The following is a 20378-nucleotide window of genomic DNA, read 5'->3' as shown; positions in this document are numbered from 1 at the left end:
TTTCCAGGCCACACAAGATCATGAACAAAGCAGCCTGAGACTTTTTGGGGGTGTGAGTAGGGAATACACCCTAATCCTTTCCCTGATACAAAAACTGCAAAGACCTAATAACCTTGCCCCAGGGGAGGGTCTGCCTTCAACTTTGAAAGGATATTTTCCACCTACCAAATCCTAGCCAAAATGTAGTTCTTCAGACAATATATACCCCTAGACAAAGGACCCAAGGAAATTTCCAACTTGGATCTTCCCCTTTGCTGAAAGCTTTGGTGCTTTTTGTATTCCCTTCTATCTAATAAAATCCTATCTTACCACTGATCTGTGGTCCGTGGTTTCATTCTTCAAATCCCTGAGACCAAGGACCTACTGAAGAAGAAATTCTGGTAACATATTTATTTTTGTACATTGATTTTGTATCCTGAAACTATCCTGATTTCATTCATCAAATCTAAGAGTTTTTTTGTGGAGTCTTTAGCGTTATAGGTTATAAGATCATATATAAGTTAATAGGGATAGTCTGATTTATTCTTTTCTAATTTGTATGCCTGTTTTTTCTTTTTCTTGTCCAATTGCTCTGTTAGGACTTGTAGTATTATGTTGAATAGGAGTGGTGAAAGTTGGCATCTTTGTGTTGCTTCAGCTTTTAGAGAGAATGTTTTCAACTTTTCCCTGTTCAGTATGGTGTTGGCTGTGGCTTTGTTGTATACGGCCTTATTATTTTGAGGTATGTACCCTCTACACCTAGTCCGTTAAGGGTTTTTATCATAAGGGATACTGAATTTTCTGAGTCTATTGAAATGATCGTATGGTTTTTGCCCTTAATTCTGTTTATGGGATGTATCACACTTGTTGATTTGCATAGTTGAAGCATCCTTGCCTCTCTGGTATAAAACCCACTTGGTCATGGTGTAGTCTTTTTTAGTGCTGCATTCAATTTGCTAGTATTGTGTTCAGTTTTTTTGTGTCTATGTTCAACAGGGTATTTGTCTATGGTCTTTTCTTATTTATATCAATGTGATAGTGACCTTATAAATGAGTTAGGGAAAATTCCCTACTCCTCAATTTTATGGATCAGTTTCAAGAGGTCTTTTTGCACGTTTGGTAGAATTCTACTCTGGTCCTGGGCATCTGTTTATTTATTTATTTATTTATTTTTTGGTGAGAGACCTTTTATTACTGATTCAATCTTGCTACTCAGTATTAACTCAAAAGGGGAGAGGGGAGACAGGTGTATGGCACACCTCTTGGGAGCGGGGCACAATTATAAGAAGGACTTTACGTAACAAATGCAATCAGTGTAACCTAATTCTTTGACTCTCAATTAATCCCAAACAATAAAATATATAGCTCAAGGGTTCCATTTCTTTCTGGTCCAATCTGGGAAGGTTGTATGCTTTTAAGAATTTATCCATTTCCTCTAGGTTTTCTAGTTAGTGAGCATATAGTTGTTGATAATAATCTTTGTTGATCATGTGTATTTCTGTGGTATCCATTGTAATGTCTTCTTTTTCATTTCTAATTTTGTATTATTTGGCTCTGCTATCTTCTTAGTCAGCCTAGCTAGCTGTTTATCATTTCTGTCTATCTTTGTGAAGAACTAGTCAAGTTTTATTTCACTGATTCTTTGAAACTTTTTGGTCTCTATTTTATTTATTTTTTTGATCCTTGTTATTGCTTTTCTTCTGCTAACATTGGTATGGTTTGTTCTTGTTTTTCTATGTTCTTGTGGTATAACGTAAGGTTGTTAATTTGCGATATTTCTAATTTAACGCGCACCTCTTAGCACTGCTTTTTCTGTATCTCAAAAATCTTAGTACGTTGTGTTCCCATTTTCATTCATTGTAAATCTTTTTTTAATTTCCATTTGCATTTCTTCATTGATCCAATGATTTCAAAAGCATGGTGTTTAATTTCCATGTATTTATATGATTTTTGCAGTTCCCGTTGATATCGGTTTCTATTTTTATTCCACTACAGTCTGAGAAATACTTGATATGATTTTGATTTTTTTATATTTGTAGTGGCTTGTTTTGTGGCCTAATATATGGTCTATCTTGGAGAATGTTCTATGTGCTGAAGAAAAGAATGTATATTCTGCAGTTGTTGGGTACAATGTTTTATAAATTCTATTAAGTCTGTTAAGTACATTCAGTTTAAAGTCCGATTTAAGTCCAATGTTTCTTTCCTGATTGTCTGTCAATGATCTGTCTAGGACTATGAGTGGGGTGTTGAAGTCCCCCCAAATTATTAAATTGATATCCATCTCTTTTTGTCTAGCAATATTTGTTTTATGACTCTGGGTGCTCTGATGTATATTTAGAATTACTATATCCTCTAAATGAATTGATTCCTTTATCACTCACTATACAATGACTTTGTCTTTTTTATGGTTTTTAATTTAAAGTCTATTTCATCTGATATGAATGTAGCTACTCTGGTCACTTTTGGTTTCTGTTTGTGTGACGTATCTTTTCCTTTACTTTCAGTCTGTTTGTGTTCTTACGCGTTAAGGTGAGTTTTCTGTAGATAGCACATAGTTGAATTATGTATTTTTATCCATTCTACCAGCCTATATCTTTTAAGTGGAGCATTTCATCTATTACATTCAAGGGTAATACTAATATGTGAAGTATGATTGATGCCATATTGTTAATTGCTGTGTAGTTTTATAAATTCTTTCTTTGTCTTTCTCTTTGTGATTTGGTGAAATTCTGCTGTGTTGTCATTTGATTTCTTTCTCTTCCCTTGTGTGATTGTTTTATGTAGCCTATGACTTTTATACTTTCCTTTGATTTTATGATGACAAATACAAACTTTTTATTTCTATATTTAGGGCATCTTTAAGCATTTTTCATAGGGCAGATCTAGAGGTGATGAATTCCCTCAGTGTTTGCTTGTGTGGGAAAGAGTTTATTTCTCTTTAGTATATGAAGCTCAATATTGGTGAATATTAAAATTCTTTACTGGCAATTTTTTTTTTTTTCCTCTCAGGACTTTGAAAATCTCATGCCATTTTCTTCTGGCTCATGAGGCTTCTGCTGAGAAGTTTCCTGTTAGTCTCATGAGTTTCTTTTATATGTGACTAAACATTTTTCTCTTGTTGATTTTAAAATTCTTTTTTTCACATCAACTTTAGTCTAATGACTCATATGGTACAATAAAGTCCATGTGTAATGTATTTGCCTGGGGATAGTTGGATCTCTAGTGTCTTCATGTCTCTTGCTAGACTTTAGACATTTTTGTCAATCATTTTCTTAAAAAGGTCATCTAAACTTTTTAATTTCTCTTCCCCTTTAGAATACTAATAATTTGTAAGTTTGGTTGGTTTATGTAGTCCTGTATGCTTTAAAATCCTTGTTCATTCTTTTCTCATTTTTCATTATTTTTTTCTGACTGGATTAATTCAAAATACCTATCTTCATGTTATGAGATTCTTTCTTCTGCTTGGTCTAGTCTATTGTTATATCTTTCAAATATATTTTGTACTTCTTTTAAAGAATTTTTCATTTCCACATTTTCTGTTAGGCTTTTTGTAAGTTATCTAACTCCTTGATAAATTTCTTGTTCGTATCTTGTTCTGATATTTTTGTAATGATTTTCTTATTTCTGTTGCATCTTATTGAGCTTCCTTAAAACTCAGAGTTTTCCCTTCTTTATCTGGGATTTTGAGGTGGGGGTTGGGGTAGAGAATTGCTAGAGAATTATTGTGTTTCTTTCAGGTGTCATCATACCTTGCTTTTTCATGCTTTCTGTATCTTTACGCTGATTTCTGCACATCTGGAGAAACAGTAGCTTCTTTCTCATTTTCAATGGAGAAGAACTGCTTTCTTGAAGATGTGACTCTGTTGTATGCAGAGTAGGGCCACTTGGCTTCTCTTCTGGGTCTGTTTGGTGGCAAAGACTGATTCCTGTGTTATAAATAGCCTGGTGTGGTGGCTCTCTCAAATGCCATCTGTAGTGCTTGCGCACCGAGTGGATGAGGAGCTCATGATCTGCTCAGAGTGGCATGGGTGATGGTGGTAGCAGAGTTTGTGAGCTTCTTGTTCCTGAGTACTGTGCACTTGTGTTAGTAGATGTTCTAGTGGGTGGTGCATGTTGTTGACCCCCAAGTTAGTAAGTAGCACTTGCAGGTAAGAGCCAGCACAGTGGAAGTAGAAGAGTTTATTCCCAACCTCTGTTAACTGGCAGCAGGGCTTTAAGGTCACAGGTGGTGGGTGGAGCCATGGACCACCTAGGGACCCAGGTCTTGTGCTCTGTCTCAGTGGAGATGAGAGTGAAGCTGGGTGGAGCTGGGCCAGACAAGCCTGCATTCACACCCCCAAGGGCAGGCACAAACATTAGCCATGAAGGGGTGTTGGGGCATTCCTCAAGCCCCTGGGGAAGTGCCCAGGTAAGGAGCAACTGCTACTGTGCCAAGGTCTCACCACAGGGAGGGTGGGGTGCTCGTGGTGTCATAGCCTAGCAAATGGAGTGGGACTTGCTTCTCTCTCACACCCCAGTTCTGGTGAGGCGCACTTCCACACCCTGACTGTGCCAGCCACTTGTGATACTCAGTTATTCACTGAAGTTTGCTTCCAGTTCACAATGCTGCACCAGAGCATGGGATAAACACTGTCCAGGTCAATACCATGCACCTTGGCAACTCTCCTCTAATGCTAGGCCCAGTGAGGGGTGGGGGCAAAGGGATGTAGGTTCCAGCTCCAGTAACTGCACTTGTTTCTCATGCTCCAGAAATCCCTCTGCCACTCAAGCCTCAGCTCTCCAAGCCCCAGCCTGAGTTTTTCTATTGCTAACAGCTTCTGCCACTGCTAGCTCCCAGGACCCTGTGAGGTGTGTTATGAGCTAGGATCAAGTACAGCATCCTTCCACAGATACATAGGTCTGAGTGTGTGGGACAGAGCAGTTCCTTACAGTCTCATGGCCACGCCCTAAGTCAGCACCAGGGCTTGGGAGGGTCCAGTGGCCTGGAGTGCATGATTCCCAGTGGGAAAGAGGGCCACAGAGAGACATTTTCTGTAGTATCAGGGATTCATTTCATGTTTTCAGCTGGTCCTGGTCATGCTGCTGCCTGCCCTCCTTCTCCTGCCCAGGTTCTGGGGTTTCCTTGAAATCCCATGTTCATTCTTGGATAAATGTTCACTGTGTGATTCCCTGCACACTATTTTGGTCTTGGTAAGTGTATGAAGTATGCTGGAGTTGTCTCTGGTCAGCCACCTTCTGAAATTCACTGCTTTTAAATTTCCCTCCCGAGGATGCATGTTGTGTGGGTGCCAGGAGCACATTCAGCACTGTGCCATCCCCCAAAGAAAACAACAGACTGTTCAAACTACTTCCCAGGATGTCAACACTAGCAAGGGGTATCCTTCAAGATGTTTGTCTGTGGTTGATTTCCACCTGACTGTAATGTCTTTACAGTGGTAAGAGGAAGATACACCCCTTGTATAATACTCACACTGACTCTGCAATATTCCTTATTTTGGAGAACTCCACAGTTGAGAAAAAAATTTTCATGCCAAAAAATAGAATCTGTTATTATTTCCAGTAATCTTCAAAGCTGAAGGAAGAATAGTTCTAAGTGCCCACATTTTTTATATTAGCATTTTCTCAAGGACTGGGAAAAAAACTTACAATTTTGGGGAGCTCCATTCTTTAGGGAATACAGTACCTAGCACATAATAGTTTATTTTTCTAATATATTTATTGAAATATAATTCATATACCATACAATTCACCTCTTAAAGTGTACAACTTAGCAGTTCCAAGCATACTCATGGAGTTGTACAGTTTTTACTGTAATCAATTTTAAAACATTTCTATTATCCCAAAAAGAAGCCCCACAAAAGTTCTTCCTTTTCTCCCCAACTCAGTCCTAGTCAATCACTAATTCACTTTTTGTCTCTATCAATTTGCCTAATTTGGACATTTTATGTAAATGGGATTATGTAATATGCATTCCTTTTAAAGTAGATTCTTTTAACATGTTTTCAAGGCTTCTCCACGTTGGAACATGTAGAATGCTTTATTATTTTTTATTATCATATAATACCCCATTGTATGGCCAGCCAACATTTTATTTATCCATTCATCAGTCCATGGCATTTAGATTGTTTCTATACTTTGGCTACAATGGATCATGCTGCTATAACATTCATGTGCAAATTTTCATATTCACATATGTTTTCAAACCTCTTGGGCATGTATAAACCTAGGACTGGAACTACTGGCCTTATGCTAATTCTATGTTTACCATTTTGAGGATTGAACACACAACTTTCCAAAGTTACTGCACCATTTTACATTCCTACCAGTGACATGTGACAGCTCCAAGTTTCCCACATCCTCAGTAACATTTTTTGTTATAAAGTGGTATCTCATTATGGTTCGTAGTAGGATTTTCAAAAAATATTTGGCAAAGAACAAGAATAAGATAGGAAAATGAACAGGTCATTTTCACTTTGAATTGTCTTCTTAAAAGCAAGTGATAAATGTCCACTTATCATTTACTTTCAACATAAACCAATGCTAATAAACTCTGGTTAACATGCCCAGAAATTTCTGAAATCTGGCATTAAAATTCTACAAGTCACTAAGAATCAAACTATAGCTTTAAATTGGGAAAGAAATATGCTTCTCTACTGTATGTTTTTTTTTTGTTGTTGTTGTTTGTTTTTTTTTATTCAGAGAGGTTAGGAGTAATTGGGGGCAGATGGCATCTCTTTCCTAGGGAAGGTATTAAAAGGCAGCTGCTGACATGACTTGATGGAGCCTGGAATGAGACACACTTAAGGATCCTGCAAAGAAATCAGATGGGTTCCACGGATGGTGTTCAGACCCTTGAATACTGAGGCTAGTTTCTTTTCTCTCATTTTATGACACACTGACTCATCTGGTACTCTGTAGACAGTGTGTTTTAATGATGTGTTTTTTAGCTTTTATTGTTATAGAGATTTTATGAGCTGGAGTTGTGTGGGTATTGTCTATGACAAAATCTTGCAATTTTTTTTTTGAACTTCTGGATGTTTTAAAATACAAGTGCAGATGACAATTGCCCAGAATCACTTTTTTCCCCCATGAATAACAAATTTATTTCCCAAATAATGTGTTCCTTCCAAAGAATTATTAGTCTTAGATTAGATGGGAGAGTATTCAACTAGATAGTTGCATGCATTTTTAGAAGCTTCATTGTTATTCTGAGTCAGGTTGTAATGTATTTACACAATCAAAACAGGTTTTTCTTATAGAAAAAAACCAACTTAGCAGTTGTGAATGAGTGTTTGTATCTGCATATGTGTGTCTGTGTTAAAGGGGGACGACAGGGAGAGGAAGTAAAAGAAAGAAGTATTAAAGGAAGATGATTCGTACGTGGGAATACCAAGAAAGACTTTGGGCATGGAGTATGGTTGGGAGAATAAGCAGGAGTGGGTAGGTTTGGGAGGAACGAATGAATAAACTTTCCATGGTCTATGAACACAGGGATTATGGTCTTACCTCTGTCATTAGCACTCACCAGTTAAAATTTTTTCCTTTACTCCAATAGCCTTTCACCAAAAAAAATCTAGTAGGAGGACCAATATCCCATTTACACCTGATTGCACTGGATATGGGGTGTTCACGCCCAGGAAAGGTGAATTTCATGCGACGTAAATGTCTCCTTCAGATATACTAATTTTCAAAGTTCATCCAATATATACACATTTGTTTTTATTATCTTAACAAAGTCACCAGTACAAAGGGAATGTGTATTTAATCTGCCACTTTGTTAACAAAACAAAGTTGGGACACCCAATCATCTGAAATAAAAACTATTAAATAGCCCACGAAAACAAATGAGTAATGAAAAAATTTTGAACTTTCTAACTCAGATGAAGACATATCATATAATAGGTAGAAGGAAAAAATGCAAGCATCATCATTTTTGCTACTAAAAATGTTTTGATTGGAGAAAAATGTCATTAATAAGCAATACTTATCTAAAACATCAATGTGCTAAGCATGTTTTATAAACTGATAATCAAAGAAAGTCCTCTAAACCCTTGATACATTATACATCGTATTTTCCTATTTCCACATCTAATTTCTACTGGAGTATAATTTATACTAAAAATAATTTATATCATAATTTTTCTTTCAGTGGAAACTATTATCATTTTTAAATAAAAGCTAAAATCGTGGTGTAATATAATTCTCATGTTTAAATTATGGAAACCTCTAAGCACTATGAATTATTTACCATCACATGTATCTTTCACTTTTGCAAAGCAATGGCTATTTGGGTCTGTTTTTGTTGTTAGGGTTCTCTTAGAGAATCTCTTGTTATGGTTATTATAACTGTTGTGGTTTTGTGCCATTATTTCGTTTTCTTGTTTTCCTATTCACTTACCTTTGAAGCAAGTTCTCCTGGATCTTTCTTTTCTAAAAATCCTGGGACCTTTTTAATTTCAGGAAGCTCAAAACTCCATATGTACTGTAATATCAACAACAGATTTCCATAAACCACCATGAAGGGAGAGCTGATCATGGCATATTTTCTTCTGTTGCGAATCATCCAGAGGGTGCATGACCAGATCAACAACACAAATGTCAACCAGCTATGATAGGTGATGCTCCAGGCCTCATGGGAGAAAAGAAAAGACGATAATGGTCAATATGATGTATCATTCTCTCACGGTGGTTAAGTTAAAAGTTATCCAAAAAGAAAAGATAAATACTATTCAAATGAGGGAGAGGAGAAAGTTGTAATGCAGTAATGAAGAAAGGCCTCAACCTGTGGCACAAGAAAGGAAGAAAACAGAAATACTGATTGTGCTGTATTCTAACTTATAGAGAATAAAGTCAAAGGCAAAGGTGTATTCAGTCCAAGTCCATTTCCCTTGGACACCAAATCTCTTGATCTTTACCCTACTTGACAGTATTAAAAACAACCAAGTTTTCTCCTTTTGTTTCCCCAAATTAGTTTGGAGTTGGCAGTTACTTGATGATGAGTGAGTGTGGGCCATTGCTAAGGCTCAAAAATAGAAGCTCTGAGAATCACTCAGTTACCTATACTGGTTGGGCTACAGGGACCACTCTTGGTAGACGACCCAAGAAGATATGCATGAAAGAAATTAGAAAATTGATACCAAGAAGTTCCATGTTAGCCTTCCACACATCCAAGACAATAAAGCTAAGTTATAAAGGCCAGCCTCAGCGTCTATCCTGTAATGGTTAGGACTAAAAGGCATTTAGACCCTTTGAAAAATGATGGATTTTCTTCCATTCACATTAAAATTTCAAAGACTCAGGAGTGTATCTCACATGGAAGCTACCAAGACAATCTGTATATTAGGTTCACAAATACTATTAACTTCAGGAAACCTGTTATCTTTTATTATAATCTGATACCATTTATTTTATTTTATTTTTGAGTTTTTTTTTTTTATTAAATCATAGCTGTGTACATCAATATGATCATGGGGCACCATACACTTGGTTCATAGAATATTTGACACATTTTCATCTCATTAATTGACATAGCCCTCCTGGCATTTTCTTAGTTACTTTGCCAAGACATTTACATTCCACATTTGCCAAGGCTCACATGTACCCTTGTAAGATGCACCACAGGTGTGATCCTTTGAATTCCCCTCCCTCTACCCACCTCCCCCCTCCCTAAAACCCAAGTGCCCATCGATTTACAACCTGATACCATTTTTAAAAATACCTTTAAAAACATTATCTAGATATGTTTGAGCTAATTGAAATCAACTGCATTCCTGAATATCATATATCAAGAGTTAGCTTTAAAGTTCAAATATTTTATAAATGTACTTTGCTTCTGGAAATTAGATACGTATTATGGTAAATGAAGTCAGCATGGAGTAAATAAATATTTCCTCTCAGCAATTTGAAAATCTGTCCTAAAGCAGCATTAGCTTTTTAAAGTGATAATTTAGATTGTTGATTAAAACATGTGATAATTATAAACTGGAAATTTAAATTCCTTTTATAAAAATTAAGTTAGTGAATGACAATTAGCATCAAGTCTGAATTATTTTCATGAAAATATTATTTCTTAGAATTTATCAAAAGTTGGGTAATATTTAATGTATTTATCCCAGTATGACCCAGGAAAATAATTTTCACAGATATAATTCCAGCAGACTATCCCTCCCAAATCCCTTTATTTTTCTTATTTGGGAGGATGCAGGGGAAAACCTAGTAATGAGAATTAAAAAAAAAATTCTCTTCTTTTTAATACCAAGTCACATGTACCACCTAGTTGTAGTAGCTGAGAAGTAGAATCTGCCTTGTGCTATTTCTTATGTTAAGTTTCAGAATTGTCCAATAGTATATTTGTACATCGTAATGTTTGAATGTTTATTCCTCAGGACTGTAACTGGGAACTTCTATGGAAGGCAGCTACTTTTAAAACATTAATACTGTGATTCCATTAACAAAATGGTACCAAAGAGGAATGCATCTTTAATGAAGGACTATATTTTTCTACAGTAGTTTTTTTCTATTCAATAACAACATGTGAATTCAAAAATGTTTTAAAGCTCTATTTCTTTAAAGAAAATATCAAACGTTCCTGGCTTAGGGAGAAAAATGTAAGTACATACTTTTTTGAGTTCAGAATCAGAATTGTGAATTGCATTTACAGCATGTTTGATATTTAGCAATTGGAGAATTGATGTAATTTAAAGTAGAGGTTGATAGACAGAAAATGTCAGAAAGTAACTAAGAATTAATTGTAAACAATAAAGTTGGCAATAGCTAAGAGCACCTTTGATTTCCAAGAGCTTCCTTTCCTCTAGCCTTCCCTCTCATGTGGCTATGTTCCTCAACTAGAAACTAAAGCTGAGCTACATACAGGTTCATCTGGGAATTATCCTGACTAAGTGCCTGAGGAAACTGTGTCTAGGCATTTTTCCCCCTACAGTAATAGAATATTTTTATTTTTTAACCTTTAAAAGTGTCCATGGCATTCCACTATTGATCACAGAATTTGGAAGAGGTACATTTTAAACAAGAGTGTTAGGTTTCTCAAAACTAAATCAGATTGCTCAAGAATATTTGTTTTTAGGAAAGGGAGAAATTAGAGATTCTGTTATATTCTATCTATAGGCCAAAGGACTATTTTTGAAGGTACGATGTTGGAAACAGGGAATGTATCTAGAGGTGAACAGAAACATGTATAAACTGAGATCTCGCAAATGGAAGAAGCTCTTGAGAACCAAGTTTGTTTGAAACTCATATTGGTAAAAAGTTATTACAGCTAATATGGAATAGAGTCTCACCCAAGTCTAAGACAAGATAGGAATGTAATTCTCACTATCTGAAAGAAATAAAAGTAGCCTCTGTTAACCTCAAATACCTTCAATACCTTTTAGAAAAATTATCCAATATGTCCTCTGAAGTTGGAAAAGTGGGGAATAGTCTGATTTGATAAACTAATTTGAGAAAAATACATTAATATTTTAAGGGAGGATAAGCAGGGTTGAGAAGCGTATGATTTTATAATCTATAGCATAAAAACTCTGAAAAATTAACTTAGCAGACCATTCTCTGCAAGGTACTGGGAATATTACTGTACTTATGTTGGCCCTGAGAAGATGGCGGAGCTTAGAGCCCATGGGGGCTGTGGACACCTTTTCTCCAGCACCCCACAACTGCCAGCCACACCTACCATCATAGCAATGAGAGCACAGATGTAACTTTGCTTCATAATGAATTGGAACACGGAGACCATGGCGTGAACTTTGATACTTCTTTTTTCCTCATGGCTTCTTTCTTCTTCAAATTCTTCTTTCTCTTCCTCCCTGTCCTCTTTCTTTGCTAGATGGAAGCATATTTTATGTGATTATTTATGCAAACACAAAATTTCTATCAATGTTCCAAGCAGTAAAGCACATGTATGATTTTGATATAACCTTTTATTAAAGACTTCAGAAATTATTTCCAATTAATAAAGCCCTTAGAATTCAAACAGAATCAGCAAATTGTGCTTGGTCGGTATAATGGGACCATATACCCAGAAATTATGGAGCAAAGTTTCCATGGGAGAGGATGAGAAGCCCCACCTCCTGATGTTCACACCTTTGTGTGAGCCCTTCTCCCTGAGTGTGGGTGGAACCTGGAACAGGCTTCAAACAAACCAAACACTTCAACAGAGATGGAGTGTCACTTCCAAGATTCGGTTTAGAAAGACTGGCTTTCCCCTTGGGTGCCTTCTCTCATTCTCTTACTCATTTGTCCCAAGGGAAGCCAGCTGCTGTGTTGTAAACTGCCCTATGGCAATGCTCGGATGGTAAGAATGGATGTCTCCACCCGCTAGCAGTCAGCAAGAGCCTGAGACCAGCCAGCCAACAGGTGCATTTGTGGGCTTGGAAATAGATTCTCCTCCAGTCAAGCCATCTGATGAGACAGCAGTTTGTCTGAAACCTCATAAGTGACTCTAAGCCACAGGCACCAATCTAGTTACACCCAGACTCCTGACACAGAGAAACTTTAAGCTGCTAAGTAAAGTGTCCTTTCTTGTTTAAGTTAAATGGGATTCATAGAAGTTGGTTAGAGCAGGGAGTTTCCTAGTAGCACTATGAAGAGGAAGGATAAACTACAGAAAAATCAATGACTACTTCACACAGGCTCCAAAATGAGGCTGTGGCATTTCCTCAGCTAAACCTTACTGGCTTTTGTTCCTCCAACAGTAAGACTGGGTAACCCAAGGATTTATAAGGGAGAGCCTGCAGATCAAAACACCAAATCTGATACATTTTTGAGTTACTTGGATACTTACCTGTCTGGCTGTGACATTTTTTGTGTGCATAAATTCAACTGAAAAAAAAAAAATACTTCCCAGCTTTTGTTTTACTTTTGAAAGCTCAATTTATGATTTGAGTATTTGAGGGTTGTCCTTGTAGGCAGTCAAAATTCTATTTATTTGTTCCCAGATGAATAATGTGTCAACAGAAGGAGGTCTAGGCTCCTCGAATGGCCCTTTCTGATTCTAGTGCCAGGGCTCTAAAGACCATATTTTGAAATGCGATGAATTTCCTGAAGCTTTTCAGTTTAAGCCTGAGTTGCAAACTAAAACCCATACCTGTAGGAAGCAGAAATGGGTACAAAACAACAGATCTGATGCTGTGGAGCTCACAGGTGTCATTTGGGTAGGGCGTGTGTATGGTGAACTTGATTTAACCATACTAAGGAATGTGGAATAACGTGACTAACCAACTGCAGGAAAGGCTGATAAAGAACTATGAAGAACAGAACATTGGACTAAGCCTAATAAAGAATTACGCCAAAAGGCCCCCAGAATAAGCATAATGTCCCACTGATACAAACTGGATAGCTGTGGCCATCCACCGAAGGCAGAATAGTGTCTAAGAACTTTAGTGTTAATTACATACAAATAAATATACAAATGAATTATAATTTGATTATAGCTTAGCTGCTACTTACATGCATCATGTATGCTGTTGGTTTTTTTTTTCTCTTAATACTAAATTTAGGTAATTCTGTCTTTATGGACTGGCAATTGGCAATTGGACCCCAGCAGGGGCCACGGCTACAGAAGTTGAGCCAACCTGGAGGAGGCAGGGACTAATGTTGTCAGATGTTCACATTCTTTAAAGGAGCCCAGAAATGTCTATTTGTAGGTGAGGGCTACAGCTTTTAAAATGTTTGGTTGCTATTCAAATAAAAAAAAATGTGGTGACCAAAAATAAATTTGAGTGTGAAATCTTAGACGCAGGCCACCAATTTGTCATCTCTAGGAACAGTTTGCATTTCTCCAACATAATATACTGAGAGTAAAGGCACAAAAAGCCCTGCACAAGTTTTGGTAGTCTCCTTTTTTTAATTAACAAAAAGGACTCTTTTAAAAAAATACTTACGCATTAGTCAGAAAAGCTACTGATCCTAATTACAACATGAACTAAAAGAAAGACTCACATGTATACACACATATGCAGGTGTAATGCTATACATAGGTTAACATTTTTTTAAATGGTTTTTATCTTTTTCTTTCTTTTTTTTTTTTTGAGACAGAGCCTCAAGCTGTCGCTCTGGGTAGAGTGCCATGGCATCACAGATCACAGCAACCTCTAACTCCTGGACTCAAGCGATTCTCCTGCCTCCGCCTCCCAAGTAGCTGGGACTACGGGTGCCTGCCACAACGCCTGGCTATTTTTTGGTTGCAGCCGTGTTTGGTGGGCCCGGGCTGGATTCAAACCCCCAGCTCAGGTGTATGTGGCTGGCGTCTTAGCCACTTGAGCCACAGGCACTGGGCCGGTTTTTATCTTTTTTATCAAAATTTGCCCCAGTCATTCCATTTATTTTTTATATAAATTTAGAATACAAATAGCAATATGCTAGGACAAAATATAGACAGAATTTAAAGAAATGAGCTTAATTATATTGATAATGGAAGACAGTATCTCTGTTTTATGAAAAGGAAGCTAATCCAATAAACAGCAAACAAAAGAGAGAGAGGCCAAGCTTACAAAAGAGAGAGAAATAGATCTACGAGAACACAAGGTTCTATTTCTAGTGGGCACCTTTCCAGGGCGGGTTCCATACCTGCGGATGCTTCGGAGGGCTCCCACCGGTACTGCGGGGTTGAGTACAGGTCAGCCTTGCCAGGGCCGTTCTCCAGGGGCAGGCTGGGGTGGATGGTGTGGTAGTCCACGGGGGTGCCATTCACAGTCACAAGCAGGCCCTGGAGGGGTACAGGGAAAATGACACCTGTCATAGCAGCTTTGGGTTTTCTTTTTTTTTGTGGGTTTTGGCCAGGGCTGGGTTTGAACCTGCCACCTCCGGCATATGGGACTGGCGCCCTACCACTTTGAGCCACAGGCGCCGCCCAACAGCTTTGGGCTTTCAATATGGATATACCCACCTCCTCTGCCCTTAATCTAACAGCTAGGAGCTGAGTGGAAGCTAAACAATTTAGTCAACTATCCAAATATTTTAGCAAGATGTATCATGTATAGTCCCTCTCCAAAGCCAGCCTCCACAGAGTGATCACAGTAGAATGTCTATCAAATCTGCCTTCACTTCTGTCACAAACCGGGCAATGCGTCCTCCCTCAGTGTAAAGAGCAAATGCTGCTGAAGGGCTGTCTGAGGCCTTCAGGATTTGTTCTCATCTCTGGGCTTCAGCACGCACCAGTGTCTACCCCTCAGCAATCCCTCCACCTACAGGAGACTCCAAATCTTTCCTGGGCCCCAGCCCATCCCTGCCCTGTCCCACACCCCATGTGGTTCTGCACGGGATGAATGCGATGTCCTTCAGTTCTCACTAAGGACAGCACCCTCTGGGCTCTCGGCAAGGTTGCAATTCCCTCACTGCACCGCTAGGTGCAATTGCTGGTTATACCCTTTTCTTTCTCCTTGCCTTTACAACTTTTGAGACAACATACATATAAGACTTACTACTTAAATTAAGTAACAGGTGTATCTACAGAACAGAATACTTTTAAAAGCACCCCACAAAAAAGGCTTTTTAAAAGTTTAAATACTTTATATGTGATTATGCTCAATCTCAGCCTATGAGTTGCTGTTTAAACAATAACCAACCAGATGCAATTGCTGCAAAAATAAAAAGAATTGAAAAGCTTGTGGAAAGTTTATAGACCACGAAAATCTTCTCAAAAGAGCTAATTCCATTTCTGTTACTTTTACATCACTTACACAAGAATAAATGATAATTCTAATGGTAGAATTCTAATGGTATACTAACATCAGAGGGTTTGTAGTCATCCTGGGTCATGGGTAAAAGCTGCAAAGAGCAAAGCAGAACAGCAAGTTAGTAAGGAAGCTGAAAGCATTTTAATGTTTATATGTGTGTATATGTATGAAGTTTTACTGTACACATACCCATTTTCTGTAACTCACTGCTAGTATATTAAAACTGCCATGCAAAATACAAAGGGACAAATAATTGAACTGGATGTTGCTGTTTATTATAATTATTTTCCAGCTTCTGAAGTTTACTGTCAAATTACAACATCAAATAAGTAACTATAGCTACATGACTATACAAGTTATGTTTTTAAAGTATTTTGTTTTAATAGAATAAGCAACTTAGTTTTTTACTCTAGATAAAAAAATCTGCAGAATTTTGAAAGTATTTGTCAAGAAGTAAAAGTTTCATAATAGAAAAATTACCTTATAATACAGTTTCAGCTTATTTTATGATTTTCATATTGTGTACAACAAAATAATTATTATGTGATATGCTGTTTAGCCATATTAGTACCAAGTGGTTTGGGTTCCCCCAAATAATCATTAGGACAGTGAAAGGTTGTGCAACATTTTTGAGTCAGGACTCATTTACATTTTGAAAAATCACTGAGGGTCCCAAAGAGCTTTGATTTCTGTGAGTTCTATCAGTCAATATCTGCCACATTGGAAATTAAAACGTGCATTCAAAATAAAATCATTTATTAATTCATTAAAAATAAAAAAAGTTAACATAAATATATTATTCAAATAGCCATATTTAAAAAACGTATAGTAAACAGTTTCATTGTTCTATACTTCTGCATATCTTTTTAATGTCTGGCTTAATAAAAGACAAGTAGACTTCTGCGTCTGTTTCTATGTCCAATTGCTGTGATATGCTGTTTTGGTTGAAGTGTATGAAGGTTGAAGTATATGAAGAAAACCTGGTTTCTCGGTGGTATGTAATTGGAAAAGGAAGTAGTATTTTAATAGTCTAACCAGATAATTGTGGATAGTCTTGGTACTACATAAAACTCAACCAGTGATAGTTTCTTGAAGGGTAGTTGTACTGTGAAATCTGAGACTATTACTGACCTTTTCATACTCCGTAACATTAAACCCCACCAATATATCTGGCACCTCAGTCAGTGGTGATTTTGAAGCTACTGGTTTGGTACGTTACGATGCTCTCCCAAATACTATCTCATTTCTTTCTTTTCTTTTCTTTCCTTCTTTCCTTCTTTCCTTCTTTCCTTCTTTCCTTCTTTCCTTCTTTCCTTCTTTCCTTCTTTCTTTCTTTCTTTCTTTCTTTCTTTCTTTCTTTCTTTCTTTCTTGCAGAGTCTCACTATGTGGCCCTACATACAGTGCTGTAGCATCACAGCTCACAGCAACCTTAAACTCTTGGTCTCAAGTGATTCTCTTGCCTCAGCTTCCCAAGTAGCTAGGACTGCAGGTGCCCTCCACAACAACTGGCTATTTGTTTGTTGTAGTTGTCATTGTTGTTCAGTGGTCCTGAGCCAGGTTCAAACCTGCCAGCCCCCGTGTCTGTGGCCATTGCCCTACCCACTGAGGTACAGGCACCACGCCTACTTATCACATTTCATTACACAATATAACATGACCCTGATCTCATCAAAAAAGCCCTTAATAGTAAATGTTTTCAAGCTCTCAGTGGTAGATACAAGCTTTCCAACATTCTAATTCAAACACTGAAATTTTATCATTGCAACAAATACTGTTAGCTGTTTGCCTCCTAGTGTTGGGCTCAATTCAAGAAATTGTCTGCCACATACCCAAATCTGAATAACGGTATTTGTTCATAGCTGTTCTTCCAGGTAAAAGTAGCTCATATGGAAACAGCAAGTTCAGTTCAGAGTGGTTTCTGCACTTTTTAGTGGGACAATTGTCATACTTCAACGTGGCACATTATGCAGACTTCTCATTTTGTCATATGGAGTATTAAAAAAAGGTGCATGCCAAGATTTGATTTAAGGAAATTAATAACTCTTTGGGGTTCATCAAGGATTTTCTTAAACGCAACCAGTCTTTTATTTTTTGTTTTCTGTGTGAGCTTGGCAGTGAAGGGCTTGATCTGTAATCACCACTCTCTGCTCTGGGGCCTCCACCTCGGTTTGGGCTTTAGTGCTGGAAGTTTTACCCATCCTTATTTTTGTACCATCAAGGTGTAGATCTTAAGTATTAGTTTGGAAATGGTTTTGAGCATGAGGACCCCCCCCCCCAGGCATCACTTTGAAAACAGCTGGGCTATTGTCTACTGCTGTCTATCCTTCATTGAAATTCACCACATCATCTGAAGGAGGATGTGAAAGTCCCGGACATCTGCTCCATAGTGGCTCAGCTGAGGAAGCTCGCTCACTGTCTTACCCTGTCCAACGCAGGGTGGCCGCGTTGACAGCAGGACTGTGTGTCTTACAGAAATGCCCCGCCACCCAAGAAATCAGATCACCTGCTCCTAATGTTCAAACACTCTGAGAGAGAAAAGGCTGACCCTGGCTAAGAATTGTAAGATTGTTTGTCTTTGCAATGCTGCAAATGGGCCATTTTAACAAGTCAATAAAGCACGGACTGAGTTGAGTTCAAAGTGGTCAATACATGGTTAAAAGGTCATATGAATTTTCAATATATATTATATATAAAATCTATGGGTTGTCCAAGTTACCCAAATGTGACTTTTCCTTGTCCATACACCTGCTGGCTTCAGAGTAGCACGCGGCCCTTCAGCATACTCAGACCGACCGTGTCTTCTCCGGTGCCTGCTGAGTTACCTCTGTGGCTAGCGACCCAATGGAGTGACATTGATTTTGTAATGTATTTCAGCATGGAAACTCTTACTCTCCAATCCTAACAAATTGCTTTGTTATTTTTTGTTTGAAATAGAATTTTTTTTTTTTTAAAGAGCATTCCTTTTAGAAGACTTCAGTAGAAATCACTGAAATGTAAAATGTAACCTTGCAGGGTCTGATGGGGCTGCTGTATTTTCTTCTATAAACCTATGTCCCTCTCAAATTGGAGCTCTCTGGTATTAACCCTCCTAAATCAAACTGTTTCTACAAACTGGGTACAACCTGAATTTACATATGACATTATAAGGCTCATATTCAAAAGTAAAATATTAGAGAATGGAAATTCCTTTCTCCACGGCTTACCTTCTTCTCGTCTGTGGGGTAATGGGTGGCGTACCACAGGCTCCGCCTCCTCTCTGCTGTGATTTGCATGGGGCTACAAGCCAGGCCTCTGTCCTCTTCCTTGGGTCTCTCATCCTGCACCTGAAACACAGAGTGACAGTAACAGGATCAGCTTTGCTTCCTGAAGTAGTTCCCTTAGCAATCTAAGTGGCCAAGAGACAGCTTTTCATCTTTACCCATAGTATGATGATTTTTCAAAGTGAATGTTTATAATATATGGATCCAACCAAGATATTAATACTTTTTAAAATCACAAAATGCTCTCCTGTAATTAATAAATACATCAATATTAAATGTTCCATGATTCATACTAAGCCCGTACATTATAGAACATGATCTAATGTTAAATACCCACAGCTTACCTGTGCATTCTAAACTGCACTAGAAAGCAGATATGCAAACATTCTTGGAGTAAGAGCTTTCACAAAGTGCAGTTAACCTTAAAAGCCAGCCACTGGCAACCTTTAACTAACATGGTAACACAAAAGGGAAATAAAAGCAAACTGAAGTTTTCTGTCACTGAAGGGAAGAGAAAAGCCACACAGGCTTCGGTCCTCTTCTCCGTAGTGCTGTGTCCTTGTTAATGTTCCCAGAGGGAATAAAGTCGTCCTTAATTTTGCAGGAAGGAATATCCGAATCCCCATCTTTTCCAGTTGGATACCCAGGAGCCTCTACAGACACCACCGAGAAAACTAGGCTATCACTCTAATATCCTCAGAAGCTATGAGGGTTGGGGGAGATTTGGAAAATGCTAATCACTACACCAATAGGGAGGTAGGGTCTCTAAGACCGGAGCTTGGTTGTCAAACATGGGTTTGAAGCTGATTTGTACCATCAGTAAACGTGTGAATTCAGAAAAATTCACCTCTCTAACTTCATTTTCCAATCTGTAAGAGGTGCATAAAACCTATTCTTTAGAGTTATTTTGTGAACTAAATGGGATAATATATATAAACAGCCAAGCAATATTGCTGGGTGCTTAGTAATGCTCAGTAAAAATGAGCCTTCCATTCTCACCACCTGTCATTCATTCTTAGCACACAGGAATACCAACAAAGGGAAGCTAGTCTTCCTTCTGACGGCAGTTATATTCACTTACTACTCTTTGCAGAACTAAAACACTATAATGGTTAACACCTAGAGTTACACTGGAATATAGTGGTGATTCATCAGTAGGTAGTGAGAATAAATCCTATCACATGGAGATTCCAGGCCACTTCGCAGACAAGATCATGAAAACCTTTTTATTCTTACAAGGGGTTCTTGTAGCCAGATACGAATCAGAGTGGCCAGAGTATAGTACATCACCAGCAAGAGGATGGGGTTGGCGTGGTGATACCATGACAGGTCCGGATTTACTATGATCTTCCAAGTACTAGAGCAGTCTGTTTGAATTACTGATTTAATACCAAATAACCTGTTTAAAAAAAAACAAAGAAAACTGCTTTAAGAATGCAATAAGCTACA

The 20378-nt window shown here is 37.8% G+C and overlaps 1 protein-coding gene across 3 annotated transcripts in view; it reads right to left on the bottom strand.

Moving 5' to 3' along the window:
* PIEZO2 (piezo type mechanosensitive ion channel component 2) overlaps positions 1-20378 on the bottom strand; it is a 459894-nt gene that overhangs the window by 136057 nt on the left and 303459 nt on the right. For all 3 annotated transcript variants that reach the window (XM_053571827.1, XM_053571828.1, XM_053571829.1), the window contains exons 8-13: positions 20166-20328; positions 18873-18992; positions 15721-15759; positions 14560-14698; positions 11666-11814; positions 8378-8608 (exon numbers count right to left, since the gene is read on the bottom strand). In XM_053571827.1, the coding sequence (XP_053427802.1) occupies positions 8378-8608; positions 11666-11814; positions 14560-14698; positions 15721-15759; positions 18873-18992; positions 20166-20328 (841 nt within the window). The remainder of the gene's footprint in view (positions 1-8377; positions 8609-11665; positions 11815-14559; positions 14699-15720; positions 15760-18872; positions 18993-20165; positions 20329-20378) is intronic.

Source organism: Nycticebus coucang, chromosome 19, assembly GCF_027406575.1.
Source record: "Nycticebus coucang isolate mNycCou1 chromosome 19, mNycCou1.pri, whole genome shotgun sequence".
NCBI lineage: Eukaryota > Metazoa > Chordata > Mammalia > Primates > Lorisidae > Nycticebus > Nycticebus coucang.
Note: the sequence above shows the minus strand (reverse complement) of the source record. Positions and strands in the feature narration are given on the sequence as shown.